Here is a 27,876-nt window from a genome sequence, read left to right on the forward strand (position 1 = left end):
CCCGACATGTTGGAGCGCTGGCCGCTCTCTACGGGCTAGGGAAAGAGGAACTAAGTGATCATAGAGCTGGCGGAATGCCGGCGTAGAGGGAACCGGAAGTTGTTTTTTTCCCTACCCCCCCACCCCCCACAGCCCCTTAAACCCGGGCCGGATCGCATCTCCGCGAGCTGGATTTGGTTACTGCTCCTGTCAGACTGTCGTTCGGCCTTTGGACTTGGTACCCCGGAGTGTGGGCTCTGTCTAGTACCAGTCACTGCAGTACCAGCCTTTGGGAAGCCGTGTCTTCTTAGCCACAAGGGACAGAGGGCGGCCTGACGGAGCCACGGCGCTGGCCAAGTCGCCCAGGCGCTAGCCGGAACCCCCAGACCAGCTCAGACGAGAGCCCAAACTCGGAGCTTGGAAGAATTAGCAGGAAATGGCGGATGAGGCGTTGTTTTTGCTTCTCCATAACGAGATGGTGTCTGGAGTGTACAAGTCCGCGGAGCAGGGGGAGGTGGTGAGTGCTGCCACACGCCCTTGAGGTCCTTTTGCGGTGACACACCTTGTTTCCCCTCAGTGCTGTCTCCTTCAACCCCTGTCCCGTCGCCACCCGATGCCTCCCGAGGTGTAGACAAAGTGGTCCACCTCCAGGTATCCTAAATCCTAGAACCTGTCAGTTGTCTCCTTTGATCTGTCATCTTTCATCCTTTTCTCTTTCTTATCTTCTGCTATTTGATTCCTTTTTGTGCCCTTGAGCCATGCACTGGCCAGACCTGTCGCAGCCTAAGAAGCGTGTCCCTCGTTCCCCTTTCCTAATGCCCAGTACAGCTCCACACAACTTGAGTACTGAAGCCTAATGAAGGTTGAGTTTGCAGGCATTAGGATAATTAGGAAACACTGTTTAAATTAATTGTTTCAGAAAATAGTGCCCATTATGTCAAAGCTAGTTCTCGCTGCTAGGGATGTAGTAGTGAATGAAACAATGGCCCATTCTTGTAGAATTGTAGAGATTACCTTTTTTTTTTTTTAATCTGAAATGTGATAGTATGTAGTGATTACTTCTAATATGTGGGAGTCCTTATTCAATCACTGATTGTGGGCCTGACACTGCTAGATAAATAAAATAAAAATCCCTGCCTCGGTCTTTAGGGAATAGGGATTTAATGAATAGTTAAAATTAAGTATTGGCTGGTAGAATCATGTAGTTGTAACGGATTTGAGAAATATTCCAAAGTCATGCTCAAGTCAGGAGCCCTTTCTTTAATATAATTGATAAAACGAGTGGAGAATGGGGATAGGAAATGTATCCTAGGTAAAGATAAAGGCATAGAGGTATGGAAGAGTGGTGGATTTAAATACCACTTAAGCATTTCATTGTGACTAGATTGAGTGGAGGCAGAGTGAGAAGTAAGAGCTTAAGTTAGAAAGAACTTGGTCTGAGCCGGGCGCGGTGGCTCAAGCCTGTAATCCCAGCACTTTGGGAGGCTGAGGCGGGTGGATCACGAGGTCAAGAGATCGAGACCATCCTGGTCAACATGCTGAAACCCCGTCTCTACTAAAAATACAAAAAAAATTAGCTGGGCATGGTGGCGTGTGCCTGTAATCCCAGCTACTCAGGAGGCTGAGGCAGGAGAATTGCCTGAACCCAGGAGGCGGAGGTTGCGGTGAGCCGAGATCGCGCCATTGCACTCCAGCCTGGGTAACAAGAGCGAAACTCCGTCTCAAAAAAAAAAAAAAAAGAAAGAAAGAACTTGGTCTGATTAAAGAGTTCGGATCTTTTCAAGAGAAGCTGTTTTTGTTTGTTTGTTTGTTTGCTTTTGAGATGGAGTTTCACTCTTGTTGCCCAGGTTGGAGTGCAATGGCGCAATCTCAGCTCCCTCAACCTCCATCTCCCGGGTTCAAGCGATTCTCCTACCTTAACCTCCTGAGTAGTTGGGATTACAGGCATTCGCCACTACTTCCGGCTAATTTTGTATTTTTAGTAGAGATGCGGTTTCTCCCTCTTGGTCAGTCTGGTCTCTAATTCCTGACCTCTGGTGATCCCCGCCCACCTTGGCCTCCCAAAGTGTTGGGATTACAGGTGTGAGCCACCACACCTGGCAACGGAGGATTTTTAAGGAGGGGAATGATGTGGACCATTTGCATTTTAGAAAGTAATCTAGCATTTGGACTAGAGATGGAAGATCCTTGTAGGGGGAAATTCCTTTATTATAGGAGTTACGGCTGGAAATGATGATGATCTGAATTAAGAAAAACATAGTGAGAAAAGGAGGTAACAGATTTGTGAGGTAGAAGGTGGAATTGTGTACGCCTTGTTTAAGGATGGGAGGAGTTGAAAATATATCATCAGGTTTTCTGCTTGGGCAGCTGGGTTGGATGGTGGTGCTATTAATCAGAAAAGGGGATAAAGAAGAAGAAAAAAATGAGGAGGTAAAATGAGTTATTTCAGGGCAGGTTGAAGTTTTGAGGTCCCTGCAGGACATCCAAGAAAAGGTACTGCCAGTTTGCACAAGAAGGATAGGCAAGATACATTTGAAGATTTCATTAGAAAGATATGTATGGAAGAGTTTTGGAAATGAAGCAAATTCGATTCTTACCCAAATGACCCATCTGTAATAGAGATTTTTTTCAAGTTACAAACTTACGACTTTACTATTGACATCAGTGTTTACTGTTTGTGCAAAACCAGGCTTCTTTTCCCCCAAAGAACAGTTAATAACACACCCCTTTTACTTTTTTATCATACCCGGCCCCCTCCCCCCCCACCACTTGTGTATTCAGTTCTCTTCATTCTCCCCTCCCTTCTTACCTTTCCTCTTCTCTGTTTCTTTTTTCTTTCCTTTTTTTTTTTTTTTTAAATGAGACGGAGTTTTGCTCCTGTTGCCCAGGCTGGAGTGCAGTGTTGTGGTCTCAGCTCACTGGAACCTCCGTCTCCGGGGTTCAAGCAATTCTCCTGCCTCAGCCTTCTGAGTAGCTGGAATTACAGGTGCCGGCAACCATGCCTGACTCATTTTTTTGTATTTTTAGTAGAGACAGTTTCACTATGTTGAGTAGGCGGGTCTTGAACTTATGACCTCAGGTAATCTGCCTGCCACAGCCTCCCAAAGTGCTGGGATTACAGGTGTAAGCCACTACACCTGTCCCTCTTCTGACTCTTGTCTAGAAGAATATTTTTTCTTCCTTTTAAGAGCTCTCCTTTTTTTCCAGTGAGTTAATCCTTATAAAATGAACAGAGCCATTCTACTCATGCCCAGTAATTTTAAGAGATGGACTAATCATATAAGAGAAAGGAGGACCAGGTACGGTGGCTCAAGCCTGTAATCCCAGCACTTTGGGAGGCCGAGGCGGGTGGTGGATCACGAGGTCAAGAGATCAAGACCATCCTGGTCAATATGGTGAAACCCCGTCTCTACTAAAAATATAAAAAAATTAGCTGGGCGTGGTGGCACGTGCCTGTAATCCCAGCTACTCAGGAGGCTGAGGCAGGAGAATTGCCTGAACCCAGGAGGCGGAGGTTGCAGTAAGCCAAGATTGTGCCATTGCACTCCAGCCTGGGTAACAAGAGCGAAACTCCTCAAAAAAAAAAAAAAAAAAGGAAGGAAGTTCATAGTTTTGAATCATTTAAGCTAAAAATAATTTTCTTTTTCTACTGCAGTGTGTTTATGATGGGGGAAAAATTGAATTGAAAGTACATAATAAGCAAAGATTATATAAACAACAGTTATGTGGTAGTCTTCGTAATCAGAACCCATACTGAAATCTGGGTATAGGAGCGTTTATATTAGTGTCCCTACTTTGAGTGTGCTTGAAATTTTTCATCATGAAAAATGTAAAATACACATAATCCTGTCATCCAGAAGTGATTTTTTTGAGATTTTTTTAGACCGTAAAAACCATTGTTTATGTCTGAAAAGACCTGTAAAATCCATTTCTCAATGACAGGATTATGTGTCTTTTATTTTTATTTTTTCTTTTGAAACAGTCTCTGTTGCCCAGGCTGGAGTATAGTGGCACAATCTTGGCTCACCGCAACCTCCGCCTCCCGGGTTCAGGCAATTCTCCTGCCTCAGCCTCCTGAGTAGCTGGGATTACAGGCACATGCCACCATGCCCAGCTAATTTTTTGTATTTTTAGTAGAGACGGTGTTTCACCTCGTTGACCATGATGGTCTCGATCTCTTGACCTCGTGATCCACCCGCCTCGGCCTCCCAAAGTGCTGGGATTACAGGCTTGAGCCACCGTGCCCGGCCATTTTTGTATTTTTGGTAGCGATGAGGTTTCACCATTTTGTCCAGGATGGTCTCTAATTCCTGACTTTGTGATCCACCCGCTTCAGCCTCCCAAAGTGTTGGGATTACAGGCATGAGCCACTGCTCCTGGCCCTTTTTTTTTTTCTATGAAAAGTTTTTTTTAAGTGAAATAAAGTTTTATACATTTTCAGTATAGGAAAATAAACTCCCCTAAGATTTGAGTTGAAATTAAAGAACTAATGTTCTCACCCTCTAAATCAATGTTTTTCAAATTATGCTTAAAGAGGAATTAATTATCTTAAAATGGACTAATTGGGCATTTCTCAATTTATGGAGAATGAATTTTAAAAGGTTAATGGACAAAATGTTCTCAAGTTGAATTTTTCTTTTTTCTTTTTTTTTTTTTTTTGAGACGGAGTTTTGCTCTTGTTACCCAGGCTGGAGTGCAATGGCACGATCTCGGCTCACCGCAACCTCCGCCTCCTGGGTTCAGGCAATTCTCCTGCCTCAGCCTCATGAGTAGCTGAGATTACAGGCACGTGCCACCATGCCCAGCTACATTTTTTGTATTTTTAGTAGAGGCAGGGTTTCACCATGTTGACCAGGATGGTCTTGATCTCTTGACCTCGTGATTCACCCACCTCGGCTTCCCAAAGTGCTGGGATTACAGGCTTGAGCCAACGCGCCCGGCCAAGTTGAATTTTTCTTAAAAATTTGGTGCCTACTCAAAAGTGCATGAACAAGTACGAAAATCAAAAGGTATGTTGTAGGGCTTAATTCAAAAGCTCAAGTGATCATAGGATTTGAGAGTGTCTATATAAGCATATTGTAACTGCCCAGTGTTCTTCTTGCCCGCTGCCCAGATAGAGCTGATTTATCAATACAGGAGAATTACAATAAGGCATTTATGTAGAGCTGGCTGAATGAGAGAGCAGAGTTTTATTATTGCTCAAATCAGCAGAGGCTAGGGTTTATCAAGGATCATTTGGCAGGATGCGGGCTAGGGAATGGTTCTGCTGATTGGTTGGGGATGTAGTTACAGAGGTGTAGGGCCACAGGACCAGTTGGAGTCATCCAAAATGCAAAAGTCTTTAAAGACATCTTAAAAAGCCTTTTTTAGGTTCTACAATAGTGATATTATTTACAGGAGTAATTGGGAAAGTTACAAATTTGTGACTGCCAGAACAATGGCTGGTTAACACTTACCTACATTTTAGCAGAATTCAGACCCCTCTCATAATCTTAACTTTGTAGTCTTTCATTAGTTTTGTAAAAGTGATTTAGTTTTGGGAAGGGCTATTATCATTCTTGCTTTAAGATTATTCTGTAAACTAAATTTCTTCCGAAGTTAGCTTGGGCCGCATCCAAGAATGACCAAAGGCAGTTTGGAGGTTAAAGGCAAGATGGAGTTGGTTAGGTGAGATCTCTTTCACTGTCATAATTTTCTCACTGTTACAATCTTTACAAAGGTGATTTCAATATTTCCTAATAATAAATATGTTCCTAGGTGATTCTAAAGAGAGCAGATTATTCCACAAAGAGCATCATGATTCACAGGCACTCTTTCTACCTGAACATTTTTTTTTTTTGAGATGGAGTTTCACTCTTGTTACCCAGGCTGGAGTGCAATGGCGCGATCTCGGCTCACCGCAACCTCCGCCTCCTGGGTTCAGGCAATTCTCCTGCCTCAGCCTCCTGAGTAGCTGGGATTACAGGCATGCGCCACCATGCCCAGCTAATTTTTTGTATTTTCGGTAGAGACGGGGTTTCACCATGTTGACCAGGTTGGTCTCGATCTCTCGACCTCGTGATCCACCCACCTCGGCCTCCCAAAGTGCTGGGATTACAGGCTTGAGCCACCGCGCCCGGCCCCTGAACATTTTTTTTTTTAAAGACACAAGGTCTCTGGGTGAGTGTGATGGTTCACACCTGTAATCCCAGCACTTTGGGAGGCTGAGGTGGGAGAATTACTTGAGCCCAGGAGTTGGAGCCCAACCTGGGAAACATAGTAAAACACTGTCTCTATTAAAAAATAAAAAAGAGACAAGGTCTTGCTGTGTCATGTAGCCTGGAATGCATTGTTGGGACTTTGGCTTACTGCAGCCTTGACCTCCTGGGCTTAAGTGATCCTCCCGTGTTAGCATCCTGAATAGTGAGAGCTATGGGCATGTTACATGTCTGGCTAATTAAAACAATTTTCTTTTTTTATAGAAACAGAGTCTTGCTATGTTGTTCATGCTGGTCTCAGACTCCTAGTCTCAAGCAACCCTCCTACCTCAGCCTCCTACAGTGCTGGGATTATAGGCATGAGCACTGTGCCTTGCTTCATCCTAAGCATGTTTGAGAACAAGTGTGGAGAATAGTAGAAAAACCAAAAACAGTGATAAGTACAGAAATAGATGTATGTACAGAGTTTTATGACAGCATAGGGCTTAAGGAAGTTTCAGGGAAAGCATCTGGGAGAATGTAGTAACTGACCACAATTTAAAGAATGTGAAGTCTAGGGAATAGCACATACAAAGGTATGGAGACAGAAGAGAGCATGGCACTTTGGAGTTGCTGCAGAAATTTCAGAGTGATAGAAGGGAAGAATGTTTGTGAGTATATGGATATTAATGAATTTGGTTAACTAGCCAAGGGTCTTCAAGGAAAGGACATAACATAAGGAATTTGGACTTTCCTTTTCTTCTATTTTTTTATTTTTATTTTTTGATAAAGGGTCCCTTGCTCAACCTGTTGCCCAGGCTGGAGTGCGAGACATGATCATGGCTCACTGCAGCCTCAACTTCCTGGACTCAAGCAGTCCTCCTGCATCAACCTCCAGAATGGCACATGCTACCATCCCCAGCTTTTTTTTTTTTTTTTTTTTTTTGAGACGGAGTTTCGCTCTTGTTACCCAGGCTGGAGTGCAATGGCGCGATCTTGGCTCACCGCAACCTCCGCCTCCTGGGTTCAGGCAATTCTCCTGCCTCAGCCTCCTGAGTAGCTGGGATTACAGGCACGCGCCACCATGCCCAGCTAGTTTTTTGTATTTTTTTTTTTTTTTTTGAGACGGAGTTTCGCTCTTGTTACCCAGGCTGGAGTGCAATGGCACGATCTCGGCTCACCGCAACCTCCGCCTCCTGGGTTCAGGCAATTCTCCTGCCTCAGCCTCCTGAGTAGTTGGGATTATAGGCACGCGCCACCATGCCCAGCTAATTTTTTGTATTTTTAGTAGAGACGGGGTTTCACCATGTTGACCAGGTTGGTCTCGATCTCTCGACCTTGTGATCCACCCGCCTCGGCCTCCCAAAGTGCTGGGATTACAGGCTTGAGCCACCGCGCCCGGCAGTTTTTTGTATTTTTAGTAGAGACGGGGTTTCACCATGTTGACCAGGATGGTCTTGATCTCTTGACCTCGTGATCCACCCGTCTCGGCCTCCCAAAGTGCTGTGATTACAGGCATGAGCCACTGTACCTTGAGGGGTTTGTTTGTATTATAAAAACTTGGTGTTGTAGAGGAACACAAAGCTACTATCCATTGAACCTCTGCCAGTTAAGACGGTATTGGCTTAGGTGACATCTGGTTACTATCCTGGGAAAGTAACTTCTATAGAGATGGCCTTCCAAGTGGTTTTAAAGTGTATCCTTCTGGCTGGGCGTGGTGGCTCACGCCTGTAATACTTTGGGTGGATCACTTGAGGTCAGGAGTTTGAGACCAGCGTGGCCAACATGGTGAAACCCTATGTCTACTAAAAATACAAAAATTAGCCAGGCATGGTGGTGGGTGCTTGTAATTCCAGCTACTTGGGAACCTGAGGTAGGAGAATCGCTTTAACCTGAGAGGTGGAGGTTGCAGTGAGCCAAGATGGACCCACTGCACTGCACCCTGGGTGACAGAGTAAGACTCCATCTGAAAATAAAATAAAATTTATAAGTGTATCCTTCTATTGACATTTTTAGGTTGACTATGTATATGTTAACTAAATTATGAATTAACTTGTTTATCAAAAAAAAAAAAAAAGTAAAAAGTAAGTCAGTGCCGGGTGCAGTGGCTCACGCCTGTAATCCTAGCACTTTGGGAGGCCAAGGTGGGTGGATCACCTGAGGTCAGGAGTTCAAGACCAGCCTGGCCATCATGGTGAAATCCCATCTTTAAAAAAAAAAAAAAAGTCAGTCAAAGTAAAGTAAATAAATAGTATCAATCTTATAATTCACTTTTTCTTAAGATGTTTCAGTGAAAAAAGTATAAATATTTACATTACTATTTTTAACCAATATTATAAAACAATTTCTGAATACTAACATCCTAGCATTCTAAAAGTATTAAAACTATTATTTTTTTAAAATAGGAAAACGGACGATGTATTACTAAGCTGGAAAACATGGGGTTTCGAGTTGGACAAGGATTGATAGAAAGGTGAGCAGGTTGGATTTGAAAATTTTCTGGCAGGTAGGTTATAAACAAAGATGGTCCATTTCAAAAGATTGCATAAAACTTGAGATATTTTAATTTTAATTCCTGAATGTTATTTCTTCTCTTTACTTCAAAAATTGAACTTTCTTTTTAGATCCAATGCCATTTTCACTCAGTTATTCAAATTTTATGTTTTAATGTTTGAAGAAAATATATATTTTATGTATTTTAGACTTTATTCCTGAAACTACTGGTATATTAAAGCAACTGTGTGAAATCTTACTGCATTTTCAACTTAAGATCTGCTAGGTTCTTTAACCTGCATAGAATTTTTAAGTACATAGGATTGAAATACAATAGTCTGTGTTTATGCATATGATTATCTTTCAACTTATAGATCAATTTTTTTTAGTATTTCTTTCTCACTATTTGAACAGTTACACTCTGATTATATTTTATATAATAATGTCATGATCATGCTTACCTCTTTGTTATTTTGTGATTTTTTTGATGTGCTAGAGAATTGCACCCGAAATTTTGGCTATAATGTTAGGCTAATTTGAGGCCTCATAATTTATATAACGTAATGTGAATCCATTGAGATAGGATCATTTTGCCTAGTGCTTATGACTTTATGAGTGTTAATAAATGTTCAGCCAGGTGTGGTGGCTCATGCCTATATCTCAGCACTTTGGGAGGCCAAGGTGGGAGAATCACTTGAGCTCAGGAGATTCAGACCAGTTAGGGCAACAAAGTGGGACCCCGTCTCTTCCAAAAATAAAAAAATTAGCTGGACATGGTGACATGTACCTGTGGTCTCAGCTGCTAGGGAGGCTAAGGTGGGAGGATGGCTTGTGCCTGGGAGGTAAATAGAGGTTGCAGTGAGCTGAGATCATGCTACTGCACTCTAGCCTAGGCTACAGAGCCAGACCCTGCCAAAAAAAATTAAAGTTAAAAAACCCAATAAATGTTCAGTGCTGTTCTGACATTTGAAAATTAGTTAATAATTTGTTCCTCTTGCTTTCTTTGGAGGATAAATACTCTATTACTTCTAGTTGATCTTTTTAGGTTTACAAAAGATACTGCAAGGTTCAAGGATGAGTTAGATATCATGAAGTTCATTTGTAAAGATTTTTGGACTACGGTATTCAAGAAACAAATCGACAATCTAAGGACAAATCATCAGGTAATTAAAATAACTAAGACCTATACTTTTAAGTCATTTAACTTAATATAAATATCATATTTTAGTGACTTATTTAAAACCTAAAATAATTTCTGGTTAACTTTGGAATATTTTTTATGGTGTTAATAAGTTACTAATTTTTTCCTTCTAATAGTGTGAAATGAATAAAGACAAAGGGACAGTTACCAGTAATGATAGCTGTTTCTTTCACCCAATTATATGCTATGTTAAATTTTTTTAAATAGCAAATGTCAGGATGATAATAGCTTTTAGTATTTGTCAGTTGGTGGTAATAATATACAGAACCACAAATATATCACCTTTATGTGTTTAGAATCATTTCTTTATTTTGAAGAATAATTTGTATTATTTTAATAATTTTTATATACAGAAAACTCAACAGAGTACATTTAGCCCAGTTTGGTGACAAGTTCTTTGCCTTTTCCTGGTTTTCAATTCAAGCCACAGAGTTGGAACCCAGGACATGGTCTCCCCAGTGACAGTGGATCTTACCATATCTGTCATTGTAATTGGTTCTAATAGCTTCCACCAGCTGAACCTAAGCTCCTTTGTCTTCTGAGTTAACCTTTGTGAAGGCAACGGTGATACAGGTCTTCTTGTGGACTAGATGTCCCAGTCTTGCCTTCCCCTGATAATGCAGTAAGTGACCCCCATTTTGTGCGACAAGGCAGTCAGGAAGACAGACGGCTTGATGGGATCCACATTGTGTGCATTCACCACCAACTGGGCCTCCTTGTTCTCCTCCAAGATGGTAACAGTGTTTACTCCTGCTCAGAGGACAAGTGGTCTCTTAGTGGGGGACATCCCCTTTGCCTGCAGCTTTCTTTTTTTTTTTTTTTTTTTTTTTTTTTAGTAGAGATGGGGTTTTACCACGTTGGCCAGGCTGGTCTCGAGCTCCTGACCTCAGATGATCCGCCCATCTCAGCTTCCCAAAGTGCTGGGATTACAGGTGTGAGCTGCCATGCCCAGCTACTTGCAGCTTTCTTTTCAGCCCGGGCCAATAGCCTCTGCTTCTTTTCTTGCTTTGTTTCTGGTCAGTACTTGTGGGCCAGCTTAAGCAGCTGAGTAGCTGTTTGTCAGTGCAGGGCCTGGGTGAACTGGTTAATCGTAGGAGGCACTTTCCGCTGCTTATAGAGGATGGCTTTCTGCCGGGGCCATTTCACAAAGCAAGTGGGGTCCTTTTTGGGTGGATGTCCTGTCTAATGTCAGAATTCTTAGGCCTTTTTTCAAACGGGATTCCTTCTTCTTCATGGCAGCAAGGACTGGAGCCACCTTCTTCCCCTTGGCCTTTCCTTTTGGCACCTTGGGTGGGAGGAGGAGATCCTTTATAGTCATTTCTAAGGTCTAATTTATAGAGCATATTTTACTCTTAAATAACTCTTGCATTATTATTGTTGTATTTTCTATTCTTTTCTTACTGTAAAACTAGTAAGCTATTTATTTATTAAAAATTGAAAAAGGAAGGCCGGGCGCGGTGGCTCAAGCCTGTAATCCCAGCACTTTGGGAGGCCGAGGCGGGTGGATCACGAGGTCAAGAGATCGAGACCATCCTGGTCAACATAGTGAAACCCCGTCTCTACTAAAAATACAAAAAATTAGCTGGGCATGGTGGCGCGTGCCTGTAATCCCAGCTACTCAGGAGGCCGAGACAGGAGAATTGCCTGAGCCCAGGAGGCGGAGGTTGCGGTGAGCCGAGATCGCGCCATTGCACTCCAGCCTGGGTAACAAGAGCGAAACTCCGTCTCAAAAAAAAAAAAAAAAAAAAAAAATTGAAAAAGGAGACAGGGTCTTACTGTGTTGCCCAGGCTGATCTCCAGCTCCTGGACTCAAGTAATTCTTTGGCCTCAATCTCTTGCATAGCTGGGATTATAGGCATGTACCACCACTACTAGCTTTGTTAGATTTTATTTTATAAACTTCAAAGAAATAGATTTGGAATTTGATTAAGTAAAAAAATTAGAATAGGATTATTTATTATTTATTAGTTAATTAGACACAGAGTCTCAATGTGTTGCCCACACTGGTCTCAAACTCCTGGGCTCAAGGGATTCTCTTGCCTTGGCCTCGCAGAGTGCTGGTATTATAGATGTGAACCCCTGTGCCTGGCCTAGAATTCATTTTGTACCAACTTTAGCTTGGAAATACTTGAATTGCTAATTCGAAGAAATGACTCTTATTTTTGACTTCCTAGACATTATTTAGTATTATATATCAGCTGGCTGGACATGGTGGCTCATACCTAGAATTGCAGCATTTTGGGAGGCTGAGGCATAAGGATTGCTTGAGCTCAGGAGTTGGAGACCAGACTAAGCAACATAGTGAGACCCTGTTTCTACAAAAAAAAAAATAATTAAAAAAATTCACCGAGCACATTGGCAGGACCCTGAGGTTTCAGCTGCATGGGAGGAATTCAAGGATACAGTGACCTACTGCACTTTTGCCTGGATAACAATGCACAATTCTGTCTCTTAAAGAAATAAGACCTGGTATGGCAGCTCACCCCTGTAATCCCAGCACACTGTGAGGCTGAGGCAGGTGGATCACCTGAGGTCAGGAGTTTGAGACCAGTCTGGCCAACATGGTAGAACCCTGTCTCTACTAAAAATACAAAAATTAGCCAGGTGTGGTGGTGCACGCTTGTAGTCCCAGCCACTTGGAAGGCTGAGTCAGGAGAATTGCTTGAACCTGGGAGGCCGAGCTTGCATTGAACCTAGATCATACCACTGTACTCCAGCGTGGGCGACAGAGCAAGACTCTGTCTCAAAAAAAATTAAAAATAAAAATTAGGTTGGGCATGGTGACTCATACCTACAATCCCAGCATGTTGGGAGGCTGAGGCAGGAGGATCACTTGAGCTTCTGTGTCAGGCATCTGTGATCCCAGCTACTTGGGAGACTGAGGCAGCAGAATTGCTTGAGCTGGGAGGCAGAGGTTGCAGTGATCGAGTCACTGTACTTCAGCCTGGGTGACAGATCAAGACTCTGTTTAAAAAAAAAAAAAAAAGGCCGGGCGCGGTGGCTCAAGCCTGTAATCCCAGCACTTTGGGAGGCCGAGGCGGGTGGATCACGAGGTCGAGAGATCGAGACCATCCTGGTCAACATGGTGAAAACCCCGTCTCTACTAAAGGTGCAAAAAATTAGCTGGGCATGGTGGCGTGTGCCTGTAATCCCAGCTACTTAGGAGGCTGAGGCAGGAGAATTGCCTGAGCCCAGGAGGCGGAGGTTGCGGTGAGCCGAGATCGCGCCATTGCACTCCAGCCTGGGTAACAAGAGCGAAACTCCGTCTCAAAAAAAAAAAAAAAAAAGGCCAGGTGCGGTTGCTCACGCCTGTAATCCCAACACTTTGGGAGGCCGAGGCGGGCAGATCACGAGGTCAAGAGATCGAGACCATCCTGGTCAACATGGTGAAACCCCGTCTCTACTAAAAATACAAAATATTAGCTGGGCATAGTGGCGCGTGCCTGTAATCCGAGCTACTCAGGAGGCTGAGGCAGGAGAATTGCCTGAACCCAGGAGGCGGAGGTTGTGGTAAGCCGAGATTGCACCATTGCACTCCAGCCTGGGTAACAAGAGCGAAACTCCGTCTCAAAAAAAAAAAAAAAAAAAAAGATGAATACAAATTAATAGAACTAGGCAGATGTGGTGGTGTGCGCTTGTGGTCCCGACTACTCAGGAGGCTGAGATAAGAGAATTGCTGCCGGGCGTGGTGGCTCAAGCCTGTAATCCCAGCACTTTGGGAGGCCGAGGCGGGTGGATCACGAGGTCAAGAGATCGAGACCATCCTGGTCAACATAGTGAAACCCCATCTCTACTAAAAATACAAAAAAGTAGCTGGGCATGGTGGAATGTGCCTGTAATCGAGCTACTCAGGATGCTGAGGCAGGAGAATTGCCTGAACCCAGGAGGCGGAGGTTGCGGTGAGCCGAGATCGCACCATTGCACTCCAGCCGGGGTAACAAGAGCGAAACTCCGTCTCAAAAAAAAAAAAAAAAAAAAAAAAAAAGAGAAAGAGAATTGCTGAATTGCTCAAACACCCAGGTGTTTGAGGGTGCAGTGAGCTGTGATTGTACTACCACACTCCAGCCTAGGCAACAGAGCGAGAGCTCATCTCAAAATAAGTGAATAAACAAACAAACAGCTTGTTTCACATGGATGTATCTTAATGATTCCATTGTACTAAACTATTAGTTTTTAGGGATAGGGACTATGTTTCATACAGTTTTTGTATCTTTAGTGTATAAAACTGTTCAGTAGATGTTAGTGTTATGAAAATACTGAACTCACAACTCTTCAGTGTGAACATTGCAAAACTCCTTCATTTAAACAAAATTTGACCAGGCTGGGCACATGGGCTCATGCCTGTAATCCCAGCACTTTGGAAGTTCAAAGTGGGCAGATTGCTTGAGCTCAGAAGTTTGAGACCAGCCTGGGCAACATGCAAAGCCCCATTGCTACAAAAAATATAAAAATTAGCTGAGCGTGGTGATGCACACCTGTAGTCCCAGATACTTGGGAGGCTGAGGTGGGAGGATCGATTGAGCCTGGGAGTTGGAGGCTGCAGTGAGCCGTGACTGTGCCACTGCATTCTATCCTGGGCAACCAGAGGAGACCCTGTCTCCAAAGAACAGAAAAAGAAAATTCGACCAATGGGAAGGAGACTTTTAATAACTTTAAAAAAAACACTTACATTGTTTCATAAGAAATAAAATAATTTGCCAGGCATGGTGCCTGTAATCCCAGCACTTTGGGAAGCTGAGGCAGGTGGATCGCGAGGTCAGGAGTTTGTGACCAGCCTGACCAACTTGGTGAAACTCTGACTCTACTAAAAATGCAAAAATTAACCTGGCATGGTGCTGCCTGCCTGTAATCCCGGCTACTTGGGAGGCTGAGGCAGGAGAATCACTTGAACCTGGGAGAGAGAGGTTGCGGTGAGCCAAGGGAGCGTCGTCATTGTACTCCAGCCAGGGGGACAGAGTGAGACTCTTGTCTCAAAAAAAAAAAAAAAGAAAGAAGGAAATAATTTTAAGGACTACTAGTTACATTGACTTCGGATGTTTTTTCTATTTTTGGAACAGGGCATCTATGTTCTTCAGGACAACAAATTTCGCCTGCTTACTCAGATGTCTGCTGGGAAACAGTATTTAGAACATGCATCTAAGGTATTTAATGGGGTTTCTGTTAATAGTAGGACTACATGGAAAAGTTCAATGCTAGTCACAACAGACTGTTGAACTTAAAATATATTTTAAGTGTTCTTTTTTGTTTAAAGAGTTTTTTATGAAATGAGAGACATGTCACAGTAACACTAATCTTTAGCTAAATAGGCTTATGGTAGCCAATTAAAGAAACACTGGCCGGGCGTGGTAGCTCATGCCCGTAATCCCAGCACTTTGGAAGGCCCAGGCAGGTGGATTACCTGAGGTTAGGAGTTTGAGACCAGCTTGGCCAACATGGTGAAATCCCGTCTCTACTAAAAATACAACATTCTAACTAAACGACAGTGAAATGTAGATGTATGGTAGATTACTTTTTTTTTTTTTTTTTTTTTTTTTTTTTTTTTTTTTTAAGACAAGGTCTTCCTCAGTCATCCAGGCTGGAGTGTAGTGAGTGGTACGATCATGGCTTATCTTGAACTTGACCTCCTGGGCTCAAGCGATCCTCTTAATTCAGTCACCCAAGGAGCTGGGACTGCACGTGTGGGCCACCATGCCTGCTAATTTTTTAAGAAAGTTTTGTAGAGATTGGATTCCACAATCTTTTCAAATCCTGGGCTCAAGTGATCATCCCACCTCAGCCTCCCAAAGTGTTGGGATTATAGGTATGAGCCACCGCATCTGGCCTGATTGCTTATTTCCTGTATTTTTGGAGTATACAGGCTCTAATTTTATGGGTAATGTGTATATTTTCTTTTTTTTGAGATGGAGTCTTGCTCTGTCACCCAGGCTGGAGTACAACGGCATGATATCAGCTCACTGCAACCTCCGCCTCCCAGGTTCAAGTGATTCTCCTGCCTCAGCCTCTTAAGTAGCTGGGATTACTGGCATGCACCACCCCACCTAGCTAATTTTTTGTGTCTTTAGTGGAGATGGGGTTTCATCATGTTGGCCAGGCTGGTCTCAAACTCCTGACCTTGTGATCCACCCACCTCGGCCTCCCAAAATGCTGGGATTACAGACATGAGCCACCGTGCCTGGCATATTTTCTTTTTTTTACTAACATCTCACTTTAATATTTCTGGTTCTCACTTAACTTTTTGGGATCTTGATTTTTTCACCTGTGAAAAGAGTAAGTTAGACCATTTCTCTGATTTCTAACTATTTTAAGTAATGGACATCCTTGAGAATTGGAACACCTTTCCCTATAAATACACGTATATACATGGTTTTTCTTTTCTTTTCTTTTTTTTTAGTTGGGGTATCACAGCAAAATGGTTTTTATTTTCATAGGGGTTACAGGTTCCCAGATTAAGAACTCTTGGGATAAACAATCTTTTTTTTTTTTTTTGAGACGGAGTTTCGCTCTTGTTACCCAGGCTGGAGTGCAATGGCGCGATCTCGGCTCACCACAACCTCCGCCTCCTGGGTTCAGGCAATTCTCCTGCCTCAGCCTCCTGAGTAGCTGGGATTACAGGCACGCGCCACCATGCCCAGCTAATTTTTTGTATTTTTAGTAGAGACGGGGTTTCACCATGTTGACCAGGATGGTCTCGATCTCTCCACCTTGTGATCCACCCGCCTCGGCCTCCCAAAGTGCTGGGATTACAGGCTTGAGCCACCGTGCCCGGTCAGGGGTAAACAATCTTTAACGCCTGTTCTCTTCCAGCTTAGAATTTCATGACTCAGATTTAATTACTTAATAGGACCCATTTATATATATTAATTATGAGATATTTTATATTATAGATTATGTATATTGAACATGCAACGTAGATGTGGGTAATCAAAAATTCCTTGAATTACTGATTTTTCTTTTTTTTTTTAAAAAAAAAGATGGGGTTTCTTCATGATGGCCAGGCTGGTCTTGAACTCTTGACCTCAAGTGATCCACCCACCTCAGCCTCCCAAAGTACTAGGATTACAGGTGTGAGCCACTACACCCGGCCTCGAATTACTGATTTTTCAATTCAGTTCTTGTCATGATTTTCAGGGCTGTAGCTCAGCCCTTTTCCCTTTCTTTGTGTCTATGTGACACTGTTTCTCAACATCCAAGCTGTTGATATTTTCAACCAGTTAATTCTTTGTTGTGACAAGCTATAAGTCTTAAACAAGTCCAGATTCTTGGTTGTAAATAGAGGAAGGAAACTCTGCTTGTAAGCTAACACAATTGATAAGCTCTAAAAATAGGCAATAACCAGGGGAGGTTAAGACAGCTGGTAGGATAGCATCGTCACTCCACAGGATGAGTCCAGTTAGAATCCTGCAGGCAGCATGGATTGTTGACACAAACTACCTTTACTGCCTCCAGAAGTAATTCTGATCTGTTTCTGGCTTGTTTTTGTCACTCTAGTTTCACTGTCCTGGATTACTTAATTGGCTGAGCCTAAGTCTTTTTTTTTTTTTTTGAGACAGAGTTTTGCTCTTATTGCCCAGGCTGGAGTGCAATGGCAGGATCTTGGCTCAGTGCAACCTCTACCTCCTGGGTTCAAGTGATTCTCCTGCCTCAGCCTCTCGGGTAGCTGGGATTACAGGCATGTAACACCACGCCCGGCTAATTTTGTATTTTTAGTAGAGACAGGATTTCTCCATGTTGGTCAGGCTCGTCTCGAACTCCTGACCTCAGGTGATCCACCCACCTCGCCCTCCCAAAGTACTTGGATTACAGGCCTGAGCCACAGCGCCCAGCTTCCCTGGCTGAGCTTAAGTCTTTTTTTTTTTTTTTTTTTTTTTTGAGACGGAGTTTCGCTCTTGTTACCCAGGCTGGAGTGCAATGGCGCGATCTCGGCTCACCACAACCTCCGCCTCCTGGGTTCAGGCAATTCTCCTGCCTCAGCCTCCTGAGTAGCTGGGATTACAGGCACGCACCACCATGCCCAGCTAATTTTTTGTATTTTTAGTAGAGACGGGGTTTCACCATGTTGACCAGGTTGGTCTCGATCTCTCGACCTTGTGATCCACCCACCTCGGCCTCCCAAAGTGCTGGGATTACAAGCTTGAGCCACCGCGCCCGGCCAAGTCTTAAGTCATATGTCTATGCTTTAGTTTCTGGGGAGCTGGGAAATCTAACAATATTTTTCAGTAATTTGAACAGTTCCTCCAAAGTCCTTTTTTTTAAACAGGAATGACTTACTGATAATAAATCATGTCATGTTGCATTTTTCAATAGCTTTACTATTTTAGTAAATCCTTACTATTTTAATGATTTTTTTTCCTTTTAGTATTTAGCATTTACATGTGGCTTAATCAGAGGTGGCTTATCAAACTTGGGAATAAAAAGTATTGTAACAGCCGAAGTGTCTTCAATGCCTGCTTGTAAGTTGAATTCATGTTTCTTACAAATGTTTCAGTAATTTGTTTTCAGGTCTGATATTTTTGTTTGTTTTTGTTTTAACTGAGAGAAAATTTAAAATGCTGAAACTTTCATTTTAGTTTTATCAGTGTAACATTTAGTGTATAATATGCTGCATGCTATATTCATATTCAGTAATTTTTGAATTAATAATGGACTAAAATCCAAATTTATAAGACAATTTAAGGGATGATTTATAACTTTTTTAAAGTCAGATATTCTTTTTTAGAGAAGATATTCTAAATATGTATACCTGTATAAATATGATTTATAACTTTTTAAAATTCAAGTATATATATTCAGAATAATATCTTCTGAATATGTATGCCTGTATGAATTTGGATTTATAAGACAATTTAAGGGATGTAATGCTTTAAGATAGCAAATTTCCCTAGAACGTTGAAAATGCCTCCTAGATTCAAGCGATTCTCCTGCCTCAGCCTCCTGATTAGCTGGGATTACAGGCGCACACCATGACACCTGGCTAATTTTTGTGTTTTTATTAGAGATGGGGTTTCACCATGTTGGTTGGGCTGGTGAAAATGCTATTTTTAAACAATTGTTTAGGATATATCTATTACATGAAGCTAAGTAAAACCAAATAGTCTTTTTTTAATTAATTAATTAATTTTTTTTTTTTTATAGACGGGATTTTGCCATATTGGCCAGGCTGGTCTTGAACTCCTGACCTCATGTGATCCACCCGCCTTGAATTACAGGCGTGAGCCACGGCGCCTGGCCCCAAATAGTCTTTTATCACTAAATGTCTCCCTAAATGCCTCCCTAAAGATTTTTTCACTGGAGCTGCCAACCAAGAAAAAAACATGGACTTGAGCTTCATTGCATTTCCTTTCCATTTACAATGATCATTAGCAGTGAAATACTGTACCCAAATGTAGGAATAATGAAGAGAAACAAAGGTGCCTACTCACAAACTAGATAATCATCCCATTAAATAGGATGACTTTATTAAATATTATGAAGAATGTGAAAAGGTTGTTTGACATAGTAGGTTTCTTGATTGAAACTATTTCCTATATGGAAAATAAAATTGATGTTTAGACTTGTTTTCCTTGTATCTAAAATTAAAGAATTATTATTATTATTTTTTTTTAGGCAAATTTCAGGTGATGATACAGAAGCTGTAGAACATACTGAAATGCAAGGCTTCAACAGTGTAAAGAGATAAATTATTCATGTATAAAGTATTTCAGGTAGTGATGATTTAATTACATTGTTTGATGTTTGTACAGGAGTAAGCATGTATTTTTAACAATTTACACAGATCAACTCAAAGGAGATAAAGGGACATTCTGCCATGACATATATTTAACCAAAACTATTCAAAATGAAAACCTGATTTCAGATAACTAGACACCAAGATGTAGGACTCTTATTTTAAACCTTTTTATTTGGTTAGAGTGTTAACGTATTTGGCCATAGACAGACAGGCAAAGCTCAGGGTTTGCTGAATTTGCTTGAGAGAAAAGTGTGTACCAACAGAATATTTGTGATAAAAATGAACAAATTTTGATAAAGTATGAATGTTTTATTTTAAAAAGCAAACATACTAAATTTTTTATTTTATTGCTTATAATTTATTAAGAATTTTTACACCTGTATAAGGATTTTGTATATACATTGTATGTGTGTGTGTGTGTGTGTGTGTGTGTGTATATATATATATATATATATATATAAATACATATATGACTGCCTAAATTGTTTAGAAATTTCATTTTGTTTTAATAGGTTTCATTCCTTCAGAGCTCCATTAATGTAATCAAAATGAAATATAGATTAGTTTAAATGTGAATTCAGTGACTATAGGGCCAAAGAATATTAGGTATGTTTGAAAGGAATTTTTGTATTTATTTCTGTTAGAGTTTTGACTTTCAACTTCTCTCCCCATGCATGGACATCCTGGTAAAGGGTCTAATATCTTTATTCCCTTCTTTACTCTTTCACCTGAGGATTTGTAATTCTTTTTTTTTTTTTTTTTTTTTTTTTTTTTGAGATGGAGTCTTGCTTTGTTGCCAGGCTGGAGTACAGTGGCTCAATCTCGGCTCACTGCAACGTCTGCCTCCCAGGTTCAAGTGATTCTCTTGCCTCAGCCTCCCAAGTAGCTGGCATTACAGGCACCTGCCACCACGCCCAGCTAATTTTGATATTTTTCGTAGAGACGGGGTTTCACCGTGTTGGTCAGGCTGGTCTTGAACTCCTGACCTTGTGATCCACCCGCCTCGGTCTCCCATAAGTGCTGGAATTACAGGCTTGAGCCACCGCTCCCTGCCCTTGGATTAGTCATTCTGACATTCTCTGGACTACATCATCTTAGTGGTTTGGGGTCAGTGCTCACTGGATATATCTTACTCACCACCTCTTCCACATACTTTCTCTTACTTAAATTATCTGGCATAAGCAGATATCCCCAGCTTTTGTTAGAACTTTGCATGTTGATTATAAAAACGATACTTTGTTTCCTATTTATTTATTACCCTTTTGCATGTGTTTGTGTGACAGGGAACGCTGCAGAAGGGGGTGACTGACACACCAAACAAGATGTTTTATTGGGTACTCTGCCATAGAAATGGCTGATTAAGATCGACTAAATAAAACAAACATTATATTAAAAACCCGAAATAAGAACTATAAAAATTTACTTTAGAATATTAAAGAAAACTCAGGGCCGGGCATGGTGGCTCATGCCTGTAATCCAAGCACTTTGGAGGCCAAGGCTGGCGGATCACCTGAGGTCGGGAGTTCAAGACCAGCCTGACCAACACAGTGAAACCCCGTCTTTTTTTTTTTTTTTTTTTTGAGACGGAGTTTTGCTCTTGTTACCCAGGCTGGAGTGCAATGGCGCGATCTCGGCTCACCGCAACCTCCGCCTCCTGGGTTCAGGCAATTCTCCTGCCTCAGCCTCCCAAGTAGCTGGGATTACAGGCACGTGCCACTATGCCCAGCTAATATTTTGTATTTTTAGTAGAGACGGGGTTTCACCATGTTGACCAGGGTGGTCTCAATCTCTTGACCTCGTGATCCACCCGCCTCGGCCTCCTAAAATGCTGGGATTACAAGCTGAGCCACCGCGCCCGGCCCGAAACCCCATCTTTAAAAAAAAAAAAGAAAACTCAGGTTAGAGGCATACCATTTTCCTTTCATGGAAGGATACATACAGTATTACAAAGATATTTAACTTGATTTATTAAATTCTAGTTATGTGTCCTGTAATGATGTTTCAATCAATGACAGAATACATATATAGTGGTGGTCCCATAAGATTACAATACCACATTTTTATTGTACCTTTTTAATGTTTATTTTACTTTATTTTTGAGATGGAGTCTCACTCTGTTGCCCAAGCTAGAGTGCAGTGACATGATCTAGGTTCACTGCAACCTCCACCTCTCAGGTTGAAGTGATCCTCCTACCTCAGCCCCTCTAGTAGCTGGGATTACAGGGATACACCACCATGCCTGACTAATTTTTTGTATTTTTAGTGAAGACAGGGTTTTGCTATGTTGGCCAGGCTGGTCTCAAACTCCTGACCTCAGGTGATCCACCCACCTCAGCCTCCCAAGGGCTGGTATTACAGGCGTGAGCCACTGTGCCCGGCCCTTCTTTACCTTTAGATATGCAAGTACTTACCATTGTGTTACAGTGTCCTACAGTATTCACTACAGTAATATGCTATACAGGTTTATAGCCTAGGAGCAATAGGCGATAGCCTAGGTGTAGAGTAGGCCATACCGTCTAGGTTTGTGTAAGTATACTCTGTGATTCTACAATTTCAAAATCTCCTAATGACACATTTTTCAGAACATACCCCTTTGTTAAGCAATGCATGACTGCAATTCTAATTCTAGCCTCATTTGGGGAAAAAAATTTTAATTTTGAAAAAATAAATTTAGGAAACTTCCTGTCAAATATGCAAATATAAAGTTTATTATGTTAAAAAAGTCATAATGACCCAGGAATAGCTAATGACACAAAAGTGGATCAAAATGGAACACAGTAGAGAACATCAAATAAAACAGGTGTAGAAATTGTGTGTGTGAAAAAGGTAGGTTCAAATAAGTGAGTTTGTTAGACAATCCCGTATGCCTACCTGTTAGCCATTTCTTTCTCCCTTCCTTGCAGACAAAGCCCCATTTTTTTTCTTACTTTTTTTTTTTTTTAAACTCTGTATGGCTGCTTTGTGCTGTAGAATAGGGTGCTTCCCCAGTCCAGAGATGGTGAGTGTTGATTAGATTCTATGCCAATCATGGTAATTGGCTTACTTGATCATTTGATGGAATCTCAGCTAATGAGATAAAGGAAGTCTGAAAGGCTTTGAAGAAATTTTCTGTTGTTCTTAATTGATAGAAGATGGGGATTGGATTTGCCAGCATCCCTTTTCTGCTTCTCAGTGCAGATAGGTGATATGGATGTTTGAAGCTAATCTGCAGCAGCCTTCTGATGGCCATGAAAGGACAAGTATGTAGATGAAAGCCATCATACTGAGCATAGTGGGATGTAGATAGAAAGCACCTGAATTGTGCTTCTGAATTAACCAATCTGGTAACTGCTTCACCTTTGGACTTTTGGTTATGTGAGATATTCCGTATATTGTTACATTCACTTTGGATATATATATTGTTACTTGTAGCCAAAAAGAAACCTCTCTCTCAGTAGAAACAAAGGGAGAGTTAGGTTATTCAAAAATAGTATGGGACAATTGAATATCTCTTTTGGGAGTGGGTGGGGAGAAACTTAAAGGTTCACGTGTAAAACAATAAAACTGTAAAATACTAAAAAAAAAAATGAGAATACTTGTGATTTTGTGCTAGAGAAGGCCCTTCCAACACACAAATGTAGGAACTCATAAAGGAAAATTGTAAAACAAAACAAAAAAAATATAGCAACATCTCTCAACAAATAGTGTCTGGAAAACTGGAAATCCACATACAAAGGAATGAAATTGGATTGTTGTCTTAATGCTGTACATAGAAATCAAATTAAATTGGATTGAAGATTTATTTATTTATTTATTTAATATATATATATTTTTGAGACGGAGTTTCGCTCTTGTTACCCATCCTGGAGTACAATGGTGCGATCTCGGCTCACTGCAACCTTTGCCTCTTGGGTTCAGGCAATTCTCCTGCCTCAGCCTCCTGAGTAGCTGGAATTACAGGCACACGCCACCATGCCCAGCTTGGATTGAAGATTTAAAAGTAAAATCCGAAACTATATAATCCTAGCAGAAAACATAGGGGAAAAGCTTCATAACATTGGTCTTGGTAATGATCTCTTTGGTAAGACACCAAAAGCATAAGCAACAAAAGCTGAAGTGGAAAAGAGGGACTACATCAAACTAAAAAGATGCACAGCAAAGGACAGTGAAAAAGCAACTTAGGAATGGAAGAAAATATTTGCAAACCATATACACTTGGCCCTTTCTATCTGATGGTTCAACCAAGAATTCAACCAACCTTGGCTTGAAATATTTGAAAAAAAAAGGCCGTGCTCAAGTCTATAATCTCAGCACTTTGGGAGGCTGAAGGGGGTAGATACCTGAGGTCAGGAGTTCAAGACAAGCCTGGGCATCATGGTGAAACCCTGTCTCTACTAAAAATACAAAAATTAGTTGAGTGTGTGGTGGCACATGCCTGTAGTCCGAGCTACCTGGGAGGCTGAGGCAGGAGAATTGCTTGAACCTCAGAGGTGGAGGTTGCAGTGAGCCTCAGTCGTGCCACTGCACTCCAGCCTGGGTGACAGAGTGAGACTCTTGTCTCCAAAAAAAAAACAAAACCAGAGACTATAAAAATAAAAATACACATTTAAAAAATATAGCATAACAGTCATTTATATAGCATTTACAATATGATAGGTATAAGTAATTTTTTTTCCCCCATCTCTGTATGGATCATGTTGCAGGTATCAGTAATCTAGAGATGATTTTTTTTTTTTTTTTTTTTTTTTTTTTTTTTTGAGATGAAGTTTTGCTCTTCTGCCTGAGCCTCCTGACTAGCTGGGATTATAGGCATGTGCCACCACGCCCAGCTATTTTTTTTTTTGTTTTTAGTAGAGAAGGGGTTTCTGCATGTTGGTCAGGCTGGTCTTGAACTCCGAAACTCAGGTAATCGGCCAACCTCGGCCTCCCAAAGTGCTAGGATTACAGGTGAGAGCTGCCATGCCCACCCTACAGATAATTTAAAGCATATGGTGGTGTGATGGCTCATGACTGTATTCCAGCACTTTGGGAGGCCAAGGCAGGCAGATCACCTGAGGTCAGGAGTTCAAGATCAGCCTGGCCAACATGGTTAAACCCTATCTCTACTGAAAATACAAAAATTAGCCAGCCATGGTGCCGAGCACCTGTAATCCCAGCTACTTGGGAGGCTGAGGCAGGAGAACTGCTTGGACCCAGGAGGCAGAGGTTGTGGTGAGCAGAGATCGCACCACTGCACTCCAGCCTGGGTGACAGGAGCGAGACTGTCTCAATAAATAAATAAATAAATAATACAGGAGGGCAGAGCAGGCCAAGCAGTCTGGGTGCGGTGACTCACATTTGTTATCTGAGCACTTTGGGAGGCCAAGACAGGAAGATTGCTTGAGCTCAGGAGTTCAAGACCAGCCTGGGAAATGTGGCGAGACTTCATCTCTACTAAAAATTAAAAAAAGCCGACCATGTATTCCCAGCTTCTTTCAAGGCTGAGACAAGAGGATTTTTAAGTCTGAAGGATATAATGAGCGTGGGAGGTTGAAGCTGTACTGAACCATGATAATGCCACTGCACTCTAGCCTAGGTGGCAGAGAGACAACGACTCCAAAAAAAAAAGTGTTGGTGAGCATGTGGAGAAATGTGAATCCTTTTGCACTGTTAGTGGGAATGTAAAATGATATGGCTGCTGTAGAATACAGTATGGAGGATCCTTAAAAAATTAGCAATAGAACTGTAAGATGCAGCTGTCTGACTTTGGGGTATGTTGGGTCTCTCAGTTTCCGTTTTCTGTCCTGACTGAGAAACAAAGGCTTCTTCACAGTTGTGTGTCCTGGCCAGCTGCTGCTTTTGTCCTGCAGGCTTGAACCCAAGCCAGGACTTTGGACAGTCCCAGGCACTGATGAAGGTTTTTCAGGTTGTTGTCCAAAACTCTGAAAGGAACTAGCTCCAGCCCTGAGCCAAATTTCTTTTTTAAATATATATTTTATTGCACTTTAGGTTCTGGTGTACGTGTGCAGAACATGCAGGATTGTTGCATAGGTACATACATGGCAATATGGTTTGCTGCCTCCATCTCCTCATCACCTATATCTGGCATTTCTCCACAATTCCCTATCCCCACTGTCCCTCCCCTATTCCCCCACAACAGACCCCAGTGTGTGATGTTCTCTTCCCTGTGAACAATTTGTTCTCATTGTTCAACACTAGCCTATGACTGAGAACATGCAATGTTTGATTTCCTGTTTGTCAGTTTGCTGAGAATGATAGTTTCCAGATTCATCCATGTCTTTACAAAGGACACGAACTCATCGTTTTTTATGACTGCATAGTATTCCATGGTTTATATGTGCCACATTTTCCTTGTCTACTCTATCATCAATGGGCATTTGGATTGGTTCCAGGTCTTTGCTATTGTAAACAGTGCTGCAGTGAACATACGTGTGCATGTGTCCTTATAATAAAATGATTTATAATTCTTTGGATATATACCCAGTAATGGAATTGCTGGGTCAAATGGAATTTCTATTTCTAGGTCCTTGAGGAATCGCCACACTGTCTTCCACAATGGTTGAACTAATTTACACTCCCACCAACAGTGTAAAAGTGTTCCTATTTCTCCACATCCTCTCCAGCATCTGTTGTCTCCAGATTTTTTAATGATCACCCTTCTGACTGGCATGTGATGGTATCTCAGTGTGGTTTTGATTTGCATTTCTCTAATGACCAGTGATGATGAGCATTTTTTCATATGTTTGTTGGCCTCATATGTCTTCTTTTGAAAAGTGTTCATATCCTTAACCCACTTTCGAATGGGTTTGTTTTTTTCTTGTAAATCCGTTTTAGTTTTTTGTAGATTCTAGATATTAGCCCTTTGTCAGATGGTAGATTACAAAATTTTTTTCCCATTCTGTTGGTTGCCAGTTCACTCTAATGATTGTTTCTTTTGCTGTATAGAAGCTCTGGAGCTTAATTAGATCCCATTTGTCTATGTTGGCTTTTGTTGCCAATGCTTTTGGTGTTTTAGTCATGAAGTCCTTGCCTATGCCTATGTCTTGAATGGTTTTGCCTAGGTTTTCTTCTAGGGATTTTATGGTGTTAGGTCTTTTGTTTAAGTCTTAAATCCATCTGGAGTTAATTTTAGTATAAGGTGTCAGGAAAGGGTGCAGTTTCTGCTTTCTGCACATGGCTAGCCAGTTTCTCCAACATCATGTATGAAACAGGAAAACCTTTCCCTATTGCTTGTTTTTGTCAGGTTTGTCAAAGATCAGATGGTTATAGATGTGTGACGTTGCCTCTGAGGCCTCTGGTCTGTTCCATTGGTCTATATCTCTGTTTTGGTACCAGTACCATGCTGTATTGATTACTGTATCGTCTGTTGTAATATAGTTTGAAGTCAGGTAGCATGATGCCTCCAACTTTGTTCTTTTTGTTTAGAATTAACTTGGCTCTGGGGGCTCTCTTTTGATTCCATATGAAGTGTAAAGCGTTTTTTTCCAGTTCTGTGAAGAGGGTCATAGGTAGCTTGGTGGGGATAGCGTTGAATTTATAAATTACTTTGGGCAGTATGGCCATTTTCACAATATTGATCTTCTTAACCATGAACATGGAATGTTTTTCCATCTGCTTGTGTCTTCTCTTATTTCCTTGAGCAGTGGTTTGTAGTTTTCCTTGAAGAGGTCTTTTTTTTTTTTTTTAAGACGGAGTTTCGCTCTTGTTACCCAGGCTGGAGTGCAATGGCACGATCTCGGCTCACCGCAACCTCCGCCTCCTGGGTTCAGGCAATTCTCCTGCCTCAGCCTCCTGAGTAGCTGGGATTACAGGCATGTGCCACCACGCCCAGCTAGTTTTTTGTATTTTTAGTAGAGACGGGGTTTCACCATGTTGACCAGGATGGTCTTGGTCTTTCGACCTCGTGATCCACCCGCCTCGGCCTCCCAAAGTGCTGGGATTACAGGCTTGAGCCACCGCGACCGGCTGAAGAGGTCTTTTATATCTTTTGTTAGTTGTATTCCTAGGTATCTGATCTCTTTGTAGCAATTGTGAATGGCAGTTTGTTCTTGATTTGGCTCTCTTTAAGTCTGTTATTGATGTATTGGAATGCTTGTGATTTTTGCACATGAATTTTGTATCCTGAGACTTTGCTGAAGTTGCTTATCAGTTTCAGGAGATTTTGGGCTGAGATGATGGGGTCTTCTAGATATACAATCATGTCGTCTGCAAATAGAGACAATTTGACTTCCTCTTTTCCTAATTGAATGCCTTTTATTTCTTTTTCTTGCCTGATTGCTCTGGCTAGAACTTCCAATACTATATTAAATAGGAGTAGTGAG

General features: G+C 41.7%; 1 protein-coding gene across 5 annotated transcripts; it reads left to right on the forward strand.

The window, feature by feature from the left end:
- Positions 1-101: 101 nt before the first annotated feature.
- On the forward strand, positions 102-27,731 carry TRAPPC6B (trafficking protein particle complex subunit 6B). Of its 5 annotated transcripts, none has more exons than XM_003928810.4 (6): positions 103-496; positions 8,561-8,628; positions 9,694-9,811; positions 14,907-14,990; positions 18,206-18,299; positions 19,453-27,731. In XM_003928810.4, exons 1-6 carry the CDS (start codon positions 416-418, stop codon positions 19,482-19,484), a joined length of 477 nt encoding a protein of 158 aa, XP_003928859.1. In that variant the 5' UTR covers positions 103-415; the 3' UTR covers positions 19,485-27,731. The 5 variants fall into 5 exon arrangements, with proteins under 5 accessions (XP_074249648.1, XP_074249647.1, XP_003928859.1 ...); XM_074393545.1 differs by lacking the exon at positions 19,453-27,731 and adding an exon at positions 18,982-19,441; XM_074393547.1 differs by lacking the exon at positions 14,907-14,990 and having other exon boundaries at positions 102-496.
- The last annotated feature ends 145 nt before the right edge of the window (positions 27,732-27,876 follow it).

Source organism: Saimiri boliviensis, chromosome 2, assembly GCF_048565385.1.
Source record: "Saimiri boliviensis isolate mSaiBol1 chromosome 2, mSaiBol1.pri, whole genome shotgun sequence".
NCBI classification, from domain to species: domain Eukaryota; kingdom Metazoa; phylum Chordata; class Mammalia; order Primates; family Cebidae; genus Saimiri; species Saimiri boliviensis.